General features: G+C 34.7%; 1 protein-coding gene across 2 annotated transcripts in view; it reads right to left on the reverse strand.

Annotated features, from left to right (window-relative positions):
• Window positions 1–23,600, reverse strand: part of LOC140445311 (TWiK family of potassium channels protein 7) — a 213,027-nt gene that overhangs the window by 34,313 nt on the left and 155,114 nt on the right. For both annotated transcript variants that reach the window (XM_072537289.1, XM_072537280.1), the window contains one exon: window positions 21,243–21,411. In XM_072537289.1, the coding sequence (XP_072393390.1) occupies window positions 21,243–21,411 (169 nt within the window). The remainder of the gene's footprint in view (window positions 1–21,242; window positions 21,412–23,600) is intronic.

Genomic DNA, 23,600 nt, shown 5'->3' on the forward strand with positions numbered 1-23,600 from the left:
ATTGCCATGGAGGCTGTTCTAAGCCCTAAGATGGACTTTAGGCTAGTGTGGTAATGTCAATTGGAACTCGATAAACTGGCGAAATATATCAGTGTCACGCTGCAAAAACACCATCATCTACAAAATATTTTGGTTCGGAGCCAGTCCTGGAAGTGCTAAAAAGATTCGTCATGTATCCGCAGGACACATAACTCTCACTGTAAAACATACATGGTCAAACACATTGCAAAATTGATATTGGACAGACATGTGCTAATAGGGTTTAAGTAGTGCGAAAAACAAGCAGGAACCACAACAGATTTTCTTATTAGGTGCCAGTCAAGGGACACCATGCAGTGGGACTGTTTCACACATATAATACATGTGTACAAAAAGGGTGTACATATGTGAAATTATGAATATAATTTCAGTTAAAGAGGACTGTATTACATAGGGCTGGTTCAAATAAATTAGGATAGGTGGTAAAAGGTTATACAGATTATAGCAAATAAAAAGTTTATACAAAGTCTTACCAATTCTTCTGCTGCACATACACACACTCGCGGTATTTAGAGGCTTTCAGTCGCGGTTGTTCTTCATACGGGGAAACTGTCCGGTTACCGGTTTCTGAAGACGTGTTTCGCGGTACTAACACTTAGATCACACGAGATATAGCACATTTGCGTCTGTACACGATTTAAAATAGTACTTGCGGTATTGTTCGCGTAACTATAAGCGAGAGAGATAATTAGAGTAGAGAAAAAGCGTGGTAAGTCTGTACCAAGCGATAGGTAGCGATTGATAGAGAGATAATACGTCTGCCTCATGGTATAATAAACTACAGCTTGAATAGAGAGTTTATTAACCTGTCGTATATTTAGAGCATTTAAAGTTTCAGGTTGAGAGATATCTTGAATTTGTATACGAGTTTGGGGAGGTTTTTGTGCCAATTCCGCTTGCACACCGCAAGAAGGCGGTACTTGAGTTAAGTTTTCAATAACCAATGGAGACAAATTGACAGTTTTTAGAATAGGAGCAGAGATTAAAACATTTTGTGTATGTAAAACTTGACTTGAAACCAAGGTATTGGATTCTTGTAATATTTGTGGGGGAGAAATGTTAAGAAGCACGGGAGATGCAGATATTACAGTTTCAGTAATCATATTTTGTTCTGGAGTAGTTTGAAAAGTGACTGTTTGTGCTGGTAACACATTTTTTAAGAGAGGCTGGCCTATTACATCTTGAGTACTAATGTTATTAGAAGTGTTTTTATAAGTCGGCTTTTGAAGCTCTTGCGTCTGAGCTTGAACAATTGCAGAACTAAACGAAGTACTTACAGTTATTTGTTTCATCTGTTTGAACTGATTGGGGAGGGAGTCAGAGTAAAATGTATTTTTAACTTCTTTTTCGCCATTTATATTCAAATCAGTACTTTTAACAATGTGTTTACTGGAAGTATTCGCCTTAAATTTTGTATTAAATTTAAAAGCCTGTTTAGCTTCCAGTTTTTCTTCTAAGAAACATAAAGCATCCATATATTTTTCATAAGTAATATCTACTTCCTCACTTTCGAGAATAGTTTCGTCGTCAGCCAGGTTTTCCAAAGCATCCAAATACGATTTATAAGCTGCCCTAAGCTGAGTAATATATTCCCTAATTCTACATTTAGAGAGGCCTTGTTCATTTGAACTAACAACGTTCGCAATTCTGGCGATAATTCTTTGTGAAACGTGCATTGCATAAAAATACTCTGCAATTTCTGCCATTTTGAATTGGAGTATGAGAGTATAATAAGAGTGTACCAGTCAGAGATGAATGATAAAGAGAATAAAACCTAGCGACCCTTGGAAAGGGCACAAAGAGAAGAAAAAAAATATGTATATATAAGAGTGTAATGAGATTATCAGTTTCTTGTTTTTTTTTTGTGTGAAAATTACATTTGGTATCGTGAATTAAATTTAAAATAACACTAATAGAGATAATTGTTGTTGATTTAATAAAGCAATTAATATGCAAATACTTTCTAAAAGCAGAGATTATTGTAAAAATTTAGTTTGTGTTATCGAGCGATTTGAATAAAGCAATTATTATGCTAGGGATTAATGACAATAACAGCGGAGAATTCTTGTAAAAATTTATTATTCAGAACAATAGGACAAAATCCCAAATTATTTACCTAGACGTGTACCTCTGGCAAAACGTGTCAGAGAACAATACAATTAGTTGGGATTATAATGAGAATATTTGGTTGACAAAGGCTGGGATTTTTACTACGTCACAGGTATCTATCAATGGGTCATTCTACCTGACTTCCTAACGTCCTTTAACAATAGAATCATAAAATTGGAATTTACACAGATAAGAATTATTAAACAACGATCTATCAATATATCGATTTATCAATACATACGTATATACATATATATCAAAGAACATATATACACATATATAGAAATACATAATTTCGAAGGACCAAAACTAATGAGATTTACAGCAGAGGTAAGATTTATCTGAACCGAATTAGATCAAAATATGTTCAATCGAGCATGAGATAAAACAGAGAGAATGAGGATTTACATATGACTCAAAAGTGTACCAAACTATGTAGAATCAAGATGTGAGACAGAGAGATAGAGAGTGAGAGAGAGAGATTATGATTTATATCCGACTCGAATAGACCACAATATGTACAAAAAGGGTGTACATATGTGAAATTATGAATATAATTTCAGTTAAAGAGGACTGTATTACATAGGGCTGGTTCAAATAAATTAGGATAGGTGGTAAAAGGTTATACAGATTATAGCAAATAAAAAGTTTATACAAAGTCTTACCAATTCTTCTGCTGCACATACACACACTCGCGGTATTTAGAGGCTTTCAGTCGCGGTTGTTCTTCATACGGGGAAACTGTCCGGTTACCGGTTTCTGAAGACGTGTTTCGCGGTACTAACACTTAGATCACACGAGATATAGCACATTTGCGTCTGTACACGATTTAAAATAGTACTTGCGGTATTGTTCGCGTAACTATAAGCGAGAGAGATAATTAGAGTAGAGAAAAAGCGTGGTAAGTCTGTACCAAGCGATAGGTAGCGATTGATAGAGAGATAATACGTCTGCCTAGTAGGACTCAGCAGACGAAAGAGAGGACGACTGTCTCTAGCAACAGTCAGCAGTCAAGAGAGAGTGTCTGTTATCATCGAGAGACAACAGGCAAGAGGGTGTGACTTTCTTTGCTATCTTACAACTGTCTGTATTTCTAATGGAGTGGGGTTAAAATGTGAGTAGGAAGGGTTGGAGAACGGGAAATAATTGTAAAATTGTGGTAGAATGGTAGCTAGTAATACAGCGAAAAAATGACATGATTTTTCGCATGTGAAAAAATTGAACATACTGGGGGCGGGCGAGAAGAGTTACGCCACTGGGATAGGGTATCAAATAGTAACTTCGAGAACGAGGGTAAACCAGTATACATTAGGGGTACTGTTGTAATGAACTAAGATAACTAAAAACTATTTAAAATCTAGAGAAACTAAAGTCTATAGAAACTATATACATGTTTGGCAGAAAGTACCACTATTGGTTAAAGGGTAACCTAGATACTTTCTTTATTGACCTAAGATATTCGCCATTAGGTGTGGATACCCTAACAGTTCGAACAAGAGAGTCTTTGCCTGGGAGCACTTCGATAATCTTTGCCAGAGGCCAGAGGAGTGGGGGAGTCTCTTCATCTTTAATTAGTACAACATCACCTATCTTTAAAGGATCAGTAGCGATGTTCCACTTACTCCTACTTTGGGTCATATGCAAATATTCCACCGACCACCTTTTCCAAAAGGTTTGATGAATTTTCGAGATATGCTGAAAGAGGGAAAGACGGTTCTGTGGTATTTCTGAGAGATCTGGTTCTGGTGGACTTGTGAGACTTTTTCCTACAAGGAAGTGTCCGGGCGTTAAGACTGAGAGATCATTTGGATCGTTTGAGAGCTGAGTGATAGGTCTTGAGTTTAAAATGGCTTCGATTTGACAAATTATTGTATAAAAAACTTCAAAGGTAAAACGAAGATTTCCTACAAGACGATAAAGATGGTATTTGGCACCTTTAATCCCTACCTCAAGCAGCCCAAATTGAGAAGGGTTACGAGGCACTCCAAATTTAAAACGAATAGAGTTTTCAGAGCAGAAATTAGTAATCCTCTGCGAGAAGTTCTTACTTTTAAAGAGTTCGTTTAACTCAAGAAGCTGATTGCGGGCACCATAGAAATTAGTAGCATTGTCTGACCATATAATCTCGGGAGCACTCCGCCTTGCAATAAATCTTTTAAGGGTGAGAATAAAAGCATCAGCTGTTAAGCCGGTGACAAGTTCGATATGAACACATTTGGTGGTCATACATATGAAGAAGGCTGTGTATGCTTTGTATAATGGAGCCTTTCTAAGATGAGAGGATCGGATCATGAAAAAACCTCCGTAATCTACTGAGACCTTTTGGAAAGGTCTTGTCGAGAGAACACGATCGGGATGGAGATCTGCCATAAGTTGTGTTGACTTGGGTGTCATGAAACGGAAACATTTCACACAGTCGTGTATTATCTTCTTTGTTTGTCTTAGTCCAGAGATAGGCCAATATTTCGAACGAAAATTTGACAACGTGGTCAAGGCACCTGCATGTCCCAATTTAACATGCATTTGTTTTATCATTAATTTGACAACTGAATGATTAGATGGTAGTAGCAAGGGATGTTTCTGTTCGAAAGAGATAGGGGCAAATTCTAATCTACCACCTACATGAAGAAGTCCAGTTTTCTCAGAGAGGAAGGGGTTTAGTGCCCTGATAGTTTTATCAGAGATTATTTTCCGATGTTTTAACTCATGAAATTCTTTAGGAAAGGCCTGTGATTGTATGTACTTAACAATCACAGTGGTGGAGGAGCTTATTTCACAAACCTGCAGTGGTCCTAATTCTAAAGGTGAATTAGTATGTCTTTTTCTTAGATTTGAGAGAAAACGAAAAACATATGCCAGAGTTCTCTGAATTTTTGAAAATGACGAACATTTATTAAAAAGGGTTTCAAGCGTATTATTCACTTGAGATATGTCAGAGGTTGTGCTTAAAGTAACCTGAGTGTGTCTGAGTTCCAGTAAATCTCCCGTCCATTCTTTTATCCTGAATTGAGAGTAGTCTATTACACTGGAAACTAAAAAGGGGGGACCTTCGGTCCAAAATTTTTTTAAAATTGACTGAGTGATATCTGAGGCTCTAGAGGGCAAATCTGCTACGTTTAAAGAGGAACTTACATGATGAAATAAAAAGGATTTACTTAATTCTTTGATTCGACTGACACGATGAAGTACAAATGGATTCCATGTAAATTTATTTGTTAAAATCCATGTTAAAGCGATGAGGCTGTCTGAAAATATGTGAACTTCAGATATTGTGACGTTTTTTGAAAGAACCTCAAGTACCTTTCTAGTAAGAGTGACACCTAATAAGATACCAGACAATTCTAACCGAGGAATAGTTAGTTTATTTTTTAGTGGAGCTATTCTAGTTTTCGATGCTATGAGGCGAGACGTGACTGTGTTGTCACTATACACGACTCGAAGATAGACACAAGCAGCATAAATGTCCTGAGAGGCATCGGTGAAACAATGTAATTGCATATCCGATTTAGGCAGTGGAAGTGTCAGGCATCTGGGAAATGTAATTATTTTAGATATTGATTGGAATGTATCCAATAATGATTTCCAATCCGGGATCAATAGGTCATCCAGTATATCACTGTACCAGTCTAAGGGCAATGACCAGATAAGTTGTAAGAAAGATTTAGAGTGTACTCTAAAAGATAAGAGTTTTCCTAAGGAGTTATACATTCGAGAAACATAGGTACATAATTTTCTTTTTGTTAAGGGAGGCGCCTCTTCACAAATAGGCAACTTAAAAGAAAAATCGTCTTGATAAGCTAACCTGTTAATACCTAGGACGTTAGAGAAGCTACTAACTAAGTCAAGATTAACTTCTGAAGTGAAGATCATATTATGCTCATTTGAAAAGGCACGAGAATTTAAATATATTTTATAGAGTTGGAAACCGTGAATGTTCAGAAGCGAGCGTAGTTGAGAATAAAGTATGTGTAACCTTTCCAAGTTATTGGCGCTGGTCACGATATTGTCGATATTTGCATAATTTTTTATAATATGAGAGGCTACTGAGTGTTTGGTTTGGTTAACAAAAGTTTGAACCTGAGGGACAGTAAACAACGGAGTAGGGCACGTTACATTAACGTTCACCATATCAGGAGGCGGCAATGCACACTGGGCCTCCAGTAACAGAATATGGTTGGGCACTGCAGGAGCTGTTGTTACTTGGCCCTCTACGAATGGTAGGGCCACGGTAACAGAAGAAAGGGCAGGTTCTACTGAATCTAATGAATTAGATTGTGAGGTGGTATGAGTAAGAACAGTTTCTATTGAGAGAACTTTGATGACAGCCGTGTCAATACGAGGCTGTGAGAGGAGTATTTGATTTTCGTGTGTTAGTGGAGGAACAATGGATTTATTCCGAGAAGGGATCATTTTCCAAAAATTGACATGTACATCACCTTTACAAGGTGTTGCAATTGATAATAAATCAATAGATTTTTGTGTAGGAATTTTATTGAAATGTAAGAAAGTGGGAGTGAATATATTCTGAGCTTGAATAGAGAGTTTATTAACCTGTCGTATATTTAGAGCATTTAAAGTTTCAGGTTGAGAGATATCTTGAATTTGTATACGAGTTTGGGGAGGTTTTTGTGCCAATTCCGCTTGCACACCGCAAGAAGGCGGTACTTGAGTTAAGTTTTCAATAACCAATGGAGACAAATTGACAGTTTTTAGAATAGGAGCAGAGATTAAAACATTTTGTGTATGTAAAACTTGACTTGAAACCAAGGTATTGGATTCTTGTAATATTTGTGGGGGAGAAATGTTAAGAAGCACGGGAGATGCAGATATTACAGTTTCAGTAATCATATTTTGTTCTGGAGTAGTTTGAAAAGTGACTGTTTGTGCTGGTAACACATTTTTTAAGAGAGGCTGGCCTATTACATCTTGAGTACTAATGTTATTAGAAGTGTTTTTATAAGTCGGCTTTTGAAGCTCTTGCGTCTGAGCTTGAACAATTGCAGAACTAAACGAAGTACTTACAGTTATTTGTTTCATCTGTTTGAACTGATTGGGGAGGGAGTCAGAGTAAAATGTATTTTTAACTTCTTTTTCGCCATTTATATTCAAATCAGTACTTTTAACAATGTGTTTACTGGAAGTATTCGCCTTAAATTTTGTATTAAATTTAAAAGCCTGTTTAGCTTCCAGTTTTTCTTCTAAGAAACATAAAGCATCCATATATTTTTCATAAGTAATATCTACTTCCTCACTTTCGAGAATAGTTTCGTCGTCAGCCAGGTTTTCCAAAGCATCCAAATACGATTTATAAGCTGCCCTAAGCTGAGTAATATATTCCCTAATTCTACATTTAGAGAGGCCTTGTTCATTTGAACTAACAACGTTCGCAATTCTGGCGATAATTCTTTGTGAAACGTGCATTGCATAAAAATACTCTGCAATTTCTGCCATTTTGAATTGGAGTATGAGAGTATAATAAGAGTGTACCAGTCAGAGATGAATGATAAAGAGAATAAAACCTAGCGACCCTTGGAAAGGGCACAAAGAGAAGAGAAAAAATATGTATATATAAGAGTGTAATGAGATTATCAGTTTCTTGTTTTTTTTTTGTGTGAAAATTACATTTGGTATCGTGAATTAAATTTAAAATAACACTAATAGAGATAATTGTTGTTGATTTAATAAAGCAATTAATATGCAAATACTTTCTAAAAGCAGAGATTATTGTAAAAATTTAGTTTGTGTTATCGAGCGATTTGAATAAAGCAATTATTATGCTAGGGATTAATGACAATAACAGCGGAGAATTCTTGTAAAAATTTATTATTCAGAACAATAGGACAAAATCCCAAATTATTTACCTAGACGTGTACCTCTGGCAAAACGTGTCAGAGAACAATACAATTAGTTGGGATTATAATGAGAATATTTGGTTGACAAAGGCTGGGATTTTTACTACGTCACAGGTATCTATCAATGGGTCATTCTACCTGACTTCCTAACGTCCTTTAACAATAGAATCATAAAATTGGAATTTACACAGATAAGAATTATTAAACAACGATCTATCAATATATCGATTTATCAATACATACGTATATACATATATATCAAAGAACATATACACATATATAGAAATACATAATTTCGAAGGACCAAAACTAATGAGATTTACAGCAGAGGTAAGATTTATCTGAACCGAATTAGATCAAAATATGTTCAATCGAGCATGAGATAAAACAGAGAGAATGAGGATTTACATATGACTCAAAAGTGTACCAAACTATGTAGAATCAAGATGTGAGACAGAGAGATAGAGAGTGAGAGAGAGAGATTATGATTTATATCCGACTCGAATAGACCACAATATGTACAAAAAGGGTGTACATATGTGAAATTATGAATATAATTTCAGTTAAAGAGGACTGTATTACATAGGGCTGGTTCAAATAAATTAGGATAGGTGGTAAAAGGTTATACAGATTATAGCAAATAAAAAGTTTATACAAAGTCTTACCAATTCTTCTGCTGCACATACACACACTCGCGGTATTTAGAGGCTTTCAGTCGCGGTTGTTCTTCATACGGGGAAACTGTCCGGTTACCGGTTTCTGAAGACGTGTTTCGCGGTACTAACACTTAGATCACACGAGATATAGCACATTTGCGTCTGTACACGATTTAAAATAGTACTTGCGGTATTGTTCGCGTAACTATAAGCGAGAGAGATAATTAGAGTAGAGAAAAAGCGTGGTAAGTCTGTACCAAGCGATAGGTAGCGATTGATAGAGAGATAATACGTCTGCCTAGTAGGACTCAGCAGACGAAAGAGAGGACGACTGTCTCTAGCAACAGTCAGCAGTCAAGAGAGAGTGTCTGTTATCATCGAGAGACAACAGGCAAGAGGGTGTGACTTTCTTTGCTATCTTACAACTGTCTGTATTTCTAATGGAGTGGGGTTAAAATGTGAGTAGGAAGGGTTGGAGAACGGGAAATAATTGTAAAATTGTGGTAGAATGGTAGCTAGTAATACAGCGAAAAAATGACATGATTTTTCGCATGTGAAAAAATTGAACAACATGACTGCGAGTCGTTATATCACAGAGAGTACAGAGTGACTCCAAAAATGTATGGTGCCCATCCTCTTTTCTCTCTTGGATTATGCTGAGAATTTTTTTTTGTTTACTCATGCGCCAAAGTACCTCTCCATTGGTAACTTTTTGTATCCATGGAATTCTCAGCATCCATCTATATATACACATTTTAAAGGCATCTATTCTTTTTCTGTTTCAGAGTCCATTGTCCAACTTTCACAGCCATACAGCAAAACAAAGAAAACGTAACATCTGATTATTTAAATTCTGAGCTCTAGAATAAAGTCTAATCTTGTAAAAAATGTTTTCATGTTCATGAATGTTTTCTTCTGTTGATCGATTCTTAATAGGATTTCTTTTTTTTTTGGGTTACACTGGCTGTTAATATTTGCTCCCAAATAGTTTATGGAATGTTCCCTGTTCTAATATTTGCCTTTTGGCGTACAAATGTACGTTTGTTGGCATCTTTGAAAATACTAGAATTTTAGTTTTGGAAACATTTAGATGCAAACCAAACATTTCGCTACGACGAACTACCGCATTTATTATATTTTGTAGTTTTTGTGCGTTGCTTGCTATTAGAACGCTATCATCAGCGTACCTGATGTCTATGCTGGTTCCGTTAATCTTGATTCGACCTTGAACCTCGTCTAATGCTTTTCTGAATATAGATTCCGACTACAAATTAAATAATAGCGGTGATATTTTGTCGCATTCCTTGTCGGATTCGTACATCTTCGGATGTTGTGTGCTCTATTTCCATTGTTGTCGTTAGGTGTCCATATAGTTCTGAGATAATTCGCAAGTCTATTTCGTCAATTCCAGTTGTTCACAGAATTTCGATCATCTTTTGATGGTTAACGCAGTCAAATGCTTTTCGATAATCAATAAAACATGCATATACATCTACATTTATGTCTATAAATCGTTGTGTTAACACATTTAAGACAAAAAGAGCTTCTCGTGTTCCCAATCATTTCGAAACCCGAATTGAGTGTCACTCATCTGAAACTCACACTTCTTGTAAATTCGTGTATGAATGATTCTGAGAAAAGCTTTAAGGACATGAGACATCATACTTAATATTCGATAGTCATCGCAGTGTGAGGCATTGAATTTGTTTGGTAATGTTACCAATGTTGATTTTAGCCAGTCTGATGGTATTTTACCTCTGTCATATATCTTATTGAATAGTGCTGTTATTAAGTCGAGGCATTTACTTTCGTTATCTGCAATTAATTTTTGTATATAGATATTGTCTGGGCCGGTATCTTTTCCATTCTTCTGAGCTTTTACTGCATAAATAACTTCTTCTTTTGTTATTTTTGAACCTTTCGTCCCTGGATAGTGGAGAACAAGGTCAATCAATCGTCAAACACTGTCTGAATGTATTCTTTCCATCTCTCCAGTTTGTCTTCTGTACCTATAATTATCCCGTTATTATTATTTATTAATATTGTTTCTTGTCTCTTTTTTTGTCTACATTTTATTTCTTTCACTTTTTTATGAACAATAAAGGTGTCGTATCTTTTCTGAAGTTGTTCAATTTCTAGGCATTTGGTTGACATCCAGTGTTCTTTAGCTTCTCTGCACTTTTGCCTAATGATTTTATGGACTCATTTGTATTCTATTGGATTTGTTTTATGTTTTCGTCTTACGTCCATGAGGTCCATGATCTCTTGCGTTATTCATTCTTGTTTTCTGTTGTTTTTGTCAAACCTATGTCGTTTTCTTGGATATTTGTTCTTTTAGCTTTTAGAGCAGTTCATAATACTTCAACGTCTGTCTTTACCAAATTCTCAACCATTTCTATTCCTTTTTTAACTTGATACTTATTTCATTTTTCTTTTCAGGGTTCTTCAATTGTGAGATGTCTATTTGTCTTGACACTTTTTCCCTTTTAACTTTAAGAAACCTTTTTAGTCTAAAATCCATTATACCTGGATTGTGATCCAGTACTAGAGCCATTCAAACTGCTCCAGCCATGCTTGTAGTATTCCAGTTTTAAGCCGGTCCAGGATCATTTCCTCTGCGCCTTGAGCTAGTTCTGATGATCGCTGCTGCCCTTGATAGGATGAAGCATGATTTCTCTCAGTAAGGAATTGTGAGCAAAGCATGGCTCGCGCTGGGCAGGGTCGCTTCCCTGAAGTAGGCCTATTCTCTACCTGGATCGTAGAAAAGTGTCTACCTGTTAGCTTGCTTCAACGAAGATTATTTAATTGGAGTCTTTTACTATCAACCACTTAGAAGTTTAAATTTCGTATTATGTTAAGAAAAAGGTACATGAACAACAGCCATAATTTTAATTGCAGTAGAGGCAAGAAGAACGTTTTTTTTTATAAAATAACTTTAAAATGCATATTTAGTGAAGCACAGCACAAGAGCAACAAAATATATAAGCAAAGTGGGCCGATTGAGCCGAACAGCTGTTGATCGGTAAAGCCTACTCTGTAGACATGTATAGGTAGTAAGAGATTCATTGAAATTAGTGGATCATTTTCAAAGGAGGCTATGTTGATAAATAAGATCGAATTTTGCCTAAAAGTTGTTCTTTCACTGATTTAATAAAAACATTTTGTAAACTTGGATTTAACATTAATCTTTCTAACGACCAGTATTAACCCTTAAACTTCAAATGCATTTTTTAAACGTCCCGGAATCACCCCTTAGCATATAAATATCCTTATAATTCAACAATTCATACAAGCTAATCACAAAAATACCAAAAAGAAATCGTAAAACTTAACGACAAAAATAAAGTACGATACTTTTATATCGTTCTAAATTAAAGTCATAATTTACAAAAATGAAAATAAACATTAACTGCTGCGAATTTAAATGAAAAGTAAATCCTGAAATCTGCTATAAATTCCCGCGCTGTTAACGAAATGGACGTAATTATTTTAACAACGATGTAAATTATTTTTCCAAGAAGGTCGACTAAAGTTCTAAAATTCTATTTTATCAATTTTCAAAGTTTGGGTGTATCGATATGTTTAGAAATGTTGGAATTATTCTAATATCATGAGATGCAGACTTTGTAAGAGGTACTTCGAAAAGACGCCAAATACAGTTGAGTATGTAACATACAGTGTGCGTCTAAAGTCAACCCTATCAGACCTAACTATTTTTTGACACATAAAACTTAAATCAGTAAATTTTTAGGTACCTGAACTAACGTTGTACATTGTTTTTATAATATTTTACTGCTGTAATTATTTAAAATGACGGGTGGGAAACATGTTTTTGTAAAATATGTAATTTTAGATGGAATAAAATGGCAGGTAATATAACATTAAAAAGCTCTTTTTGTTCAATATTCAATGGAGACTACTCAAAGTCAGATTACTCCAACCTGAATGATTGCCGGTATAAGCAGTCTTTCATTTATTACACAATAATTTCGGGTGAAACACAACAAGAAAAATGTTCAAAAGTGCCCCTAATAGGAGTAGCTTTAAACTAAGAAGGGGCACATTTGAATGACCTAAAAATACTTTGAAATCAAACCAAAAAATACAGTTTATTATTGAAAGGACACAATAAAATACACAAACGTGAAAAATACATTAAGTACCTAAGTGCCTAAGGTATAGACATTCAAACAAAAACTATTAATTATTAATTTGCATTGTAATTTATTCTCACACTCAGTGACACTGTTATTAAAAAAAGCCCCCCTAGACTTGTTAATAAAAATACTGACTGGAAAAGTTTCCAGATAGACCTTGAAGAGAAGATTAACCTTCAGTTCCATTAAGAACCGTTGGTCAACTAGAGGCAGAAGTAGAATTACTTAATAAAAATGTACAACAAACTACTTGGAACAACAGCACGAACAGTGTCGAAAGAATAAAAGGAAATAACTACCCGAAAGAAATCAGAGAAATGATAACTGAAAAAAGAAAACTGAGACGCAAGTGGCATCAGTCTAGAGCACCAGGTGATAGAACTAGATTAAATAATGCCACACAAAAATTTAAAAGAGAAATTCAAAAAAATAAAAACGAATTGGTTAGCATCTACCTAAGTGAACTATCAAATGATAGCGCTACTGATTATTCATTGTGGAAGGCTACCAAATAATTAAAAAGGCCAATCTTACAGAATCCACCAATTAGAAATACTAATGGTAGCTGGGCAAGAAGCAATATACAAAAGGCCAACAAGTTTGCTGACTACCTAGAAAATACTTTTCAACCAAATGAAGAACAAAAAATAATTAACTGGGAGCTCCCCAATCACAATGAAATGCAGATTAGCCCTGTAACTCCAAAAGAAGTATTTTTGGAAATAAAAGAAAATATAAATCCAAAGAAAGCTCCTGAATTTGATCTAATTACTGGGGAAGTGTTAAAGCAACTTCCAAGGAAAGCTATAATAAAATTAACACATCTTATAAACGCTTCCTTTAGGCTGAGGTACGTACCAAACGAAGTTTTAAATTCCATAAAAATCAGGAAATTGGAATCCTTGGGGCACATCATGAGAGGTGAAAAATACGAACTAGTAAGGAATATAATGCAGGGTAAAATCAAAGGCAGAAGAAACGTAGGCAGACGTAAAATCTCGTTTCTACGCAATCTCCGTGAATGGTTTGCACGCAGTTGAAGACGTACCAAAGTTATGGAAGGTGGCAGAAATTATAATGACGAAAAATACTCTTGAATATACGAAAAATTACTCTTGAATATACTAAAACCGATTATAGAGAAAAAAATCTAATTCGCAGGTTTTCGACAAAGTGTGGCATGACGGATTATATCATAAAATGAGATGCTACTTACCAAAACAATATTCTGAACTACTAGAATCATATATATCTGACAGATACTTTCGAGTTAAATATGAGGAAGCATATTCAGAATTAAGAGAAGTTAAAGCTTGAGTTCCATACGGAAGTGTCCTGGGGCCAGTGCTATACCTGCTCTATACCAGCGATATTCCATCATTAGAACCTAACACAATTGCGACATTTGCAGACGACACATGCATTTTAGCAGTCGGACAAAACCGCGAGGATACAGCAACCATGCTACAGAACTCTGTTGAACAAATTAACATATGGACCAGGCGATGGCGTATCAAATTGAATAAAACAAAATCTATTCATGTCAATTTTACTAACAAAAGAGAACAACATACCCCAGTTAGTATAAATAGAAACCAAATACCTTATGCAAATACTGCAAAATATTTGGGTATGACATTAGATTCCAAGCTACGTTGGAAAGCACATATTAAAAAAAAAGAGGAATTAAAAATTAAGTTCAGAAAGATGCACTGTTGATGGGAACAAAATCCACTCTGTCTACTTATAACAAATTGTTATTGTATAAGCAAGTCCTTAAACCGATATGGACATATGAGATACAGCTATGGGGTTGTCCAAAAGAAAGTAACATCCAAATTATACAACGATATCAGAATAAATTATTAAGGAACATCGTTAACGCTCCATGGTACTTCAGAAACTGTGATCTTCATCGAGACCTCCAGATGGATACGGTTATCCAGACAATAAGTGTTATGAACAAAGGCTCTCCAACTACGTGAATGTTGAGGCCATCAAACTCCTAGACAACGCCAACCAGATAAGAAGACTTAAGAGAACGAAACCGTTTGAGTTAGTGGTATAAGTGAGTGCAAGTGACAAAGCAGAGCAAAGTGCGGCTAAAGTGTACACGTTAGCTAGTAGTACTATAATGTATTAGAGCATAAAGAATATTGCTGAATGTAACCTTAGATAAGTTTTTTTGTAATATTTTGTATATAGAACTAACTTGCTTATTGTTCATAGTGAATAATCAAATAGCAATAATCATAAGATTCCTGTTGGAGTTTTATTAAATAAAAAAAAACATTGTAATTATCCATCAAATTTGAAACATAGATCAATGATTGAGTTCTGTTAGTGCCTAAATTTAAATTGTTTATAGGATGTTATTTTAAAACTAAATCTTCAATGGGGACTATCAAAATATCCTCCTTTTCTGGAAAGTGAAAAGTTGAACGTCCCTTTATCCTTAATCCTTTTCAAAAATTTAACTTCAAACTCTGAATCCACAGCAAATATTTCAGTGATCTCTTCCACATAATAATTACACAGCTTTTTAGTAACACACTTCATAAAATATAGTCATTCTGTTCATATTTGGCAATTTCTGTGAAGTCCTCCGATTCTTCTGAACTAGCATAAACGATGTCTTCATCAGATTCCGAAGTTTCAATCTGTGGTATTTAACTTCGCATTCTTCTTAGTAGTAAGCGTAGTCTTCCAAATGTTTCTTTTCATCTTATTTGCTTGCAACTTCTGTTGTTTTTGTTTTCTTGCTAGAGTTTCTTCTTCAATTTTGTTTTTTTCTGGTGTTTCTGTTAAAACTCTAGATTTAACCTTAGGCCTTTGGGAAAGGTCGTACAATTTCAGGTGTTGATGTATGATTGAGGTTGATATAGATGAAACAATTTCAATTTCAGGGGCTACTGTGGTTGATGTAGATGGAACAGCTTCTGTTGAGTTGTTACATTATTTCCTGGTGGTGGCCGGTCAGTAACAAAAGCACAGTCAAAATCGTCATTCGAAAATACACGACGGTTAAGGGGCCAAGTGCCCGTTTTTCTAAAACATTTAACTATATTCTTCATGGTAAATGAAGAAGTGTATGTGGTGTTTGTAATAGCTGATAAGTCATGTATGGTAATTGCTCGAGCAGGATGCATTATCATCAATTCGTTCATAGCAATGGCAAATTTTGATTTAAATGACGAATAAACCGCTACATGTAGCGGTTGAAGGCGATGTGAGGTGTGGGGTGGAAAAGTAACTAATACTATACCATTTTCGGATGCATTTCTAATGCAAACATTACGGATTCAAGAGAACAATGAGTTTCGTGATTGTCCATCAATATTAAAATTGTAAAATTTTTTTATAGTTAATATATTCAATTATTTCTAATCCTTTTACCCGTTGCTGAGACGCCGATGGCCGTATTTGCAAATAATATATACGCGGTTGGTCGGTTGACCATTAGGAAATTTTATTGAAAATTACCGAAATATTACGGAACAATCTACCTACTTATTTAAAAACGACTGTTTAGGTAATCCTCGGTTAATTCCTTCCGGCTGTAAGGCCGGGTTCCTTTATGATAAATTTGTTAAATATCGTCGGGGCACGTAGAAATGTTTTTCTATAATAACCTAATGCAAAGGATTTTATATTTCATTACGTTCCTAGCTAGAAGGGTACCGTTAGTTTTGATGTTCGTTAGAATCTTTTTGTCTTCTTAGAAATAGATACAGGCTGATTGTCATTTTCCCCACCTTTTTCTTGGGTAGTTTGGTAAATTTTTGTAGAAAGGAGACCACTTCCCGGTGGGCACTCGTTCTCACTTCTGAGTGGGCACTCAGACGCGTAAAGACGTTCTTCATATCTTATCGTCTCTGTTCTCTGTGCATTTTCTTTCTAAGTGTGTATACACTTGTATATTTGAGTTTTTTAATCTAATATCATATTAGATTAAATATTGGTATAGAGTACCTTTAATTTTAACTAACTTCGGTGCTTGATACAAGTAAAGTATTATAGTAAAATAAATTAACTTCAGTAAATTAGTGCAGCAGTCATCAGGAATTACTGTAAGTTGCCATAATCTTAGTATCTCCACTTATCGGGGCGAATAATATGGTATGGTATCATATTTTTTTTCAATCATCTGGGCGAATCTAAGTGCATCCATGTCTTTACCTGTAGTTGAGAGTCACCACTGATTTTTACATTCAATATTTTCTTACGAACTTTCCATCAGCTACTAAGAAATTTGAATAAACATAATTACGAACATTTAGTTCTCAATCATTAAATAACAGTGCGAGATAGATAATCAACTGAACCAAGTGCGGTTTGGTTAAATTTTTATTTCGGTAACCTCTTTGTAGTCTTGTAAATTTAGCTTTGATTAATTTTTGTTATTTGCTATAATTGTTATGCATTTTTAACCCAGTGTCTCGAGATATGCCATTAAACAGCAAAGAGAGGCCTTCTTAAATCAACCTTGGTTGAATTTTTTTCTTATTCACTATCAGCTCTCTTCGCTGATAATTGAACCTGTGCATTATTATATTGTTGTATTTGTAAAGGTACTTATTATTCATATTACTGCTTATTTTTATGTGTACACTACCATTTCATAATTGATGGTGCATTTTTATTACTTGTATGTACATTCAGCTACCGACATCATTGTGTTGTTGAATATATTGTTTTTGTTTTATGTATGTATTTTATTTGTCGACTCCTAACAAGTTTCCTGATATAACCATAACTCTGAATATTTGCTTTTTACCTTTAAGTATTACTATACCTTTGACCAGTAGAAAGATCAGGGCGATTAAGTTTCGTAGGTAAGTAGATGGACGGAGTCCACCTAATATGTTTATTATTTGTTTATATATTGTGTTGACCAAATTTATTTAATAATTAACTGTTGGTATCTTTCCTTCGATTTGGTCTCAGAACCAAACTATCTTTCTTTATCTCTTTTCTTTTGTAAGGTTTCTTAATTTTCTCCTTAAACCCCAAAAAATTAAGTGGCGCCCTGTTTCTATCTTATCGTATCGTTGGTAATTTTACCCATCTATATTTTTGTTTATTTCTGTATCTTTTCTAATATCTCTTATCCTATCTTTCCTCTTATTTTGTCCGTTGGACCCATTCCCGGTTCCAAAAGCTAGTTTCGAAACCACGACTCGCTCTCCACCAACTATTTGGCTGCCGTCCGCAGTGTCTCCATTGGTGACCTTTCTAGCACCATCCAAAAAAGGTTTCCGAGGTTACAAAATTTTGGAATCAGAAGAACACTCTGTATAACGTTTAATGCGATTAAGAATCTTCAGAAACAGTTCCTTGATCATCCATCCAGAACTTGGCGAATTAGCCAAACCCAGGCTTTCCAAGGGAGCTCCATTCAACATTGTATTATGAAAACGGGCTTTTGTAAATATGAACACCGGAGGCACAGCATTTCCTAATGCATTAATTATCCCACACATATTGATCAGGATGCCCCTCTCTGGGGAAACTATCTGCCCAACTTGTTTGTTTCTCTTTTGCGTTACAATGTTTGGAGCTAGCAGGACAGTGCTGATACTAGTTTCGTCTAAGTTATAGATCCTGTCAGGTGTGAAATCGTGGGTTGAAACAAGTTCATAATTGTCAAAAAATGTCCCAATATTTTTTTTTGTAAAACTGATAGCTCAGCTAAGGCTAGTGTTTTCGGATATCCTCAATGTCAAATTTTGTAGAATGTTTGTAGCCAGTCTATACCAGCAATTTTATTGCCATCCCATTTACTGGTGCATATAGGTTTGTTTAGTCTTTTTGCCTAATGATAAGCCAAAATTCTGATTTGGGTGTATGTTAAACCGTAATTTATTTTTGAAGATTTTAATAATATATAACTAACTAATAGGTCTTCTTCAGTTTTGTTAAAAACTTGACAAGTAGAATACAAACTTGAATAATTCGACAGATCATTATAAACTACACCATTTTGTTCTGCTCTTTCTCGTTCCTGTTTCCTTTTTATTCTATAAAATAGTGTCGTATGTTTCATTCTATACGTTGCAGCTGCCGTGCGAAGTTTTATGCCACCCCCCACTGCTTGTATGGAATTTTGAATATCATCTTCAGTTGGAGACACTTTTGCACGTTTTCTTTTGTGTGTACGTACCATCTCAGGTCCTAAAAATCCACATTTAACATTTATTTTAAAACTTCCTAATGGAGCTTGCAGTAATGGGACAAAGTTCAAAGGTGCCCCATTCCACAGATTTTAAATTTAGGTAAGTTAAAAATTTAGGGTTAGAATTACGAGATTAAATATCGAACACATACCTTGGAAAACCCCTGCGAATTGCAGGCTTGCCCGCACCACCTAGTTCCGAATATTTTACTTGCATTATCCTTATAACCAAAATTACACACAGATGCGTTTAAATACTCAAAACTCTACTTTTGCTGTTTTGTTTGTAAACACAACAATAATCTCTCATCCAACTTCACACTAGTAGTGTAAATATGTAGCCAACACCGTATAACAAAAATTACTCATATTGCGGTGTTTATAAAAGGGAAATTTGAATTGTTCAAATCCACCCCACGTTCAAAATTGCCCCCTCCTCCCCTCCCCTTAGTTTAGCCGTAATCAAAGAAAGCCAGACCTTTGGCGCACCCTGTATGTACATCGCAGAGTAGTTTAAGTATACCACCATAACTTGTTTTAAAATATTTTTATGTTATTGCTGATTTTTTACCGTATTTTTATTTTCGAGGTAGGAAATAGTGGAAGTTATCATTCACTATTCCCGAAGAAATTCTTTCAAGGCTTAATATTTATAACCCACGGAAATGATGTATTTTAAGAAACTCACTCTAGACGGGAAAATCTTTATCAGATGTTCCTTTCGCTGTTGCCGGTACGATGATTAATTGTGACATTATCTTCGCTTCAACCAAGTTATAAGATCCTAATAACATGAATATCAATTAATTACCATCAATGTCAGAATGTATGGAAATATGTTTTATATTTCTTTATATACAGAGCCAATCATACGAAAGTGTGATCTTTTTTAAACTGGTATTAATAAAGTTAAATAATACACTTAAAGTAGCTAAATTGGTCTAACTTCTACAAAAGTAGGAAGTGATCATTATTTAGTGTTAAATTATTTATTGTTATATATTAAAGTTCAAGTAGATCATGCCTATCAACTTCTTCAAGACCTTCAGAGCTCTTTTACACGAATTGTAAATTGTAACTAAAAAAGGATACCAAATGGAAGAAAAACACCTTAAAATAATTAACTACGGAAAGTTCGAAACTGAAATGGAAGATCAAGCGAATAGAACAAACAGAGGGCTGCCTGAATGAAACAATATGGAGAAATAAAAATACCGGGAGAGAAATGAAGGGCCGAATTTACAAAACAGTAATCACACCAATAATGACACATGCGGCAGTTAACGACCTGACATAGAGAGGACATAAAGGATATTAAAACAGCAGAGATGAAAACACTTAGAAAAATTGATGGTAAGACACTATGGCACAGCGCTAGAAGTACAGATATATGACGTAGATGTAAGGTGGATAACATCAAGAACTGGGAAAGAAATAGAAGAGTAGAATGGAACGATCATATAAGCCGAATGACAACAAATAGAGTAGTAAAGACGGCAAGAGAAGGTTTCCCAATAGGAAGACGATCAGTAGGAAGACCACGAAAACGAAGGAACGACAACTTACTAGAGGCACATTGTAAAACAAAGTCATGTCTAGAAAGAAAGAAAAAAGAAAATTTTAGAATGGAGACCTAGACACGATTCAAGATTGGATTCAATCGAATTATTTACGGGAGGACTATGTTTAGCAGTGGACTCAAAACAACTAATGATTATTAAAGTTCAAGAACTAAGAAATTTATTAAAAATTATTTATAAGATTTCGTGGTTCTTGGAGCAAGAGATATAATAAAATTTTATCACACAAAGAAGAAAACGATTATCAACAAAGAAGGAACCAAATAGAATTAAATATTATTTTCAGCTATCTGTCAATTTACTTTTTTCTTCTTTCGTAAGTTTTTTGGTACCCAACAGTCAGTTTTTGGTCAATTTCTACGTTAAAAGTAGTTCAAAAACTATCAACAGGCGACGTTGCCGTATTTAATTGCAAACCTTTTATTTTAGCGCTCCTCTATAATATGTCCTAATAGAATGCCAATTTTACCTAAAGGTTTAAGAGGACCGTAAAGTTAAATTTAACGGAAATATTACAGAATACACATCAGAACCTCGAATTTACCATCATAATCAAACATCCTTTCCTTTTAGGGAAACCACTCTTTTCGCCACTCTTTTTCACTTCAAAAAATTATGTGAAACATATAATGACATAAATCCATATTATTATAATTGGTACATACCTGACTTACCTGAATTTTGATGGCAGTGGTGGGATATGCTTAAAGAGGGTCGAGACAGTGCCGGCGAATAATCGACCCCAATCAGCAATGACGGTTAACGTTAAGGGTATTCCTATAAGTGCGAAAACTATGCAAAAGGCACGACCTTCTGTCGTCATAGGAACGATGTGTCCGTAACCTGAAAAAAATTATTTGTTAACATTCTAATTATTTGTTAATATTTAATTATATAACAGAGTACAGCAAAAGTCGGTTATGCCGAAGATTCGTTGAGCAGATTTTAACGGAACTGACTTAAAACTTGTATAAGCACCTGCATTCTACCAGTTTTTACCTATGGGTTGTATAGACAGTATCCCTTATTCCAAAATTTGCTAAAAAAAACTAGAAACATCAATAAGAGACAGGATGAGAGACACCCAGATAAGTCGGCCACATAGCTAGATATGATAATAACCGATGAACAGGATGTTCTAAGATCAGAGTCCTAGAATGGAGACCAAGGGTAACGACAAAAAGCATACGAAGACCTAAAAAAGGATGGGTAGATAAATATAAGAGCAGTGGCAGACAAAGAGTAAATTAGATTTTTGCAAGATGGAAGCAATTGGAAGAGACATATTCGGGAGTGGGTGGAAAATGATTGGTACAGAGATACATTATTTTTGTCTTGACGGTATAGTAGAGTTCTCTTATTAATCGTTTTGGAGTATTTTTATGTTGTATTGTTTGCCTGTTTTTGTAGTGTACCATAGATTTGGTACAATATAGCCGTTTAAAATATCATAAATTCTCGGAAAGCCAATATTGGTGGAGAGCTGGGGTTTACCATTATAAATAAAGTTTTAAAAATCGCCACCGATCGTATGAGTGCTGCAAAAGTTATTCTTTTTATAAGTTTTATAAAAAAAAAGTTGTAGATCTGAAAATTCTCTACAAAAATGGTCTTTATAATTTTTTTTCTAAGAGTTACCATTCCTGAGATATCGCGATTCTAAGAGTCACATTATACATGATATATGCACACATTTCCACGCCACCTGGGAAGTAGTGGCGCGTTTTTTTACCGTGGTTTCCCCTGTAGGCCTGCTTCACTAACTGTCTTGACAATTTTAGGATAATTTAAGGAGGTAATACCCGTCAAGTTCTAGATATTACCTTATTATTAATATTTGTAGCATTTTAAATTTGTTAATATTTGATATCTATATACTTAATAGAATAAATTCTGTTTTAAGTTTTGTCTTCAGTTGTTTCAAAATATAGTTGTTTTTGTCTCCGTTACATTGTAAGGTTAAATTATTCCGGTTAAAACTAAAATCAATATAATACGTGTTATGTGTTATTTCGATGAATTTAAAAGAGTGGTTTTTTTCGTTGAAAACGATTTGTTTACATTCGAGTCCCCTAATATAATATTGCAAGTCAGGTAAACGGTTTTTCTAAGACGTATTAACTGAGAATATTTTTTTTGTCGTTGTTTACATTAATATTCCCCTATTCTCTGTATGTATGGTGAGGTAAAAAATTTCCAAGTTACCCAATTTAAAAGTAGATGTTTCGAGATTATTTTTTGTCTGTTCGTTGCTAAGAACTAGGTCAAGTGGAGGGTAGATTGTTTGTTTTAAGTTTGTAGGCAAAAACTAGCTGTGAGACGTAAAGGGAAATTTATTTTGCGTTGAAATTTGTAAAATGTAAGACATGAGGAGTCAAGCAAGGAATGTCAGAGTAGATAGATGTTTGGGCCATTTTGAATCGCGAGTCGATTCAAATTTCTTCGTGTTATGTCTTAAGACCGGTTAAGGTGATAATACTTTTTGCATAATGGCAGCTTAGAACAGAGTAATCACCATAAGATTTGTGCACCGGAACTGAAGAAATTTTGTAAAGTATTATATAGAATGTCCCCGTCGACAGCTTGATTTCCTCCTCCAAGTCCCTGTTTCAATCGTTCCTGCCTAAGTATGGAAATGGTTTTCTTCTGTCCAATTTGAGAGTTTTGTCCTTTGTAGCTCCAATCCCAGAGATAGTAGCAAGTTTTTTTTGAAAGTTAAGTGATAAACAGTGAAATTAAGGTAACAATTAACATTTTAAATTTTAAAGTAAAGACAGACACATTTTTGATAATTATTAATAATTGCTTTCATTAAAATTTAAAAGGATTTGTAATAAATAATAAATTGTAAATTTTATGGTTTAACTTAGCTGTCATTTTAATTGTTTTTTTTTAATTTAATGTTAACATATGACTTCTTCTTCTTCTTCTTCAGTGCCTTATCCGGTCCGGATGTTGGCGATCATCAAGGCATATAACAGTATGTAACATATGACAGCTAGCTTTATTTGTTTCGACATTAATTTATTTTG

This window comes from Diabrotica undecimpunctata, chromosome 1 (assembly GCF_040954645.1).
Source record: "Diabrotica undecimpunctata isolate CICGRU chromosome 1, icDiaUnde3, whole genome shotgun sequence".
Taxonomy (NCBI): Eukaryota; Metazoa; Arthropoda; class Insecta; order Coleoptera; family Chrysomelidae; genus Diabrotica; species Diabrotica undecimpunctata.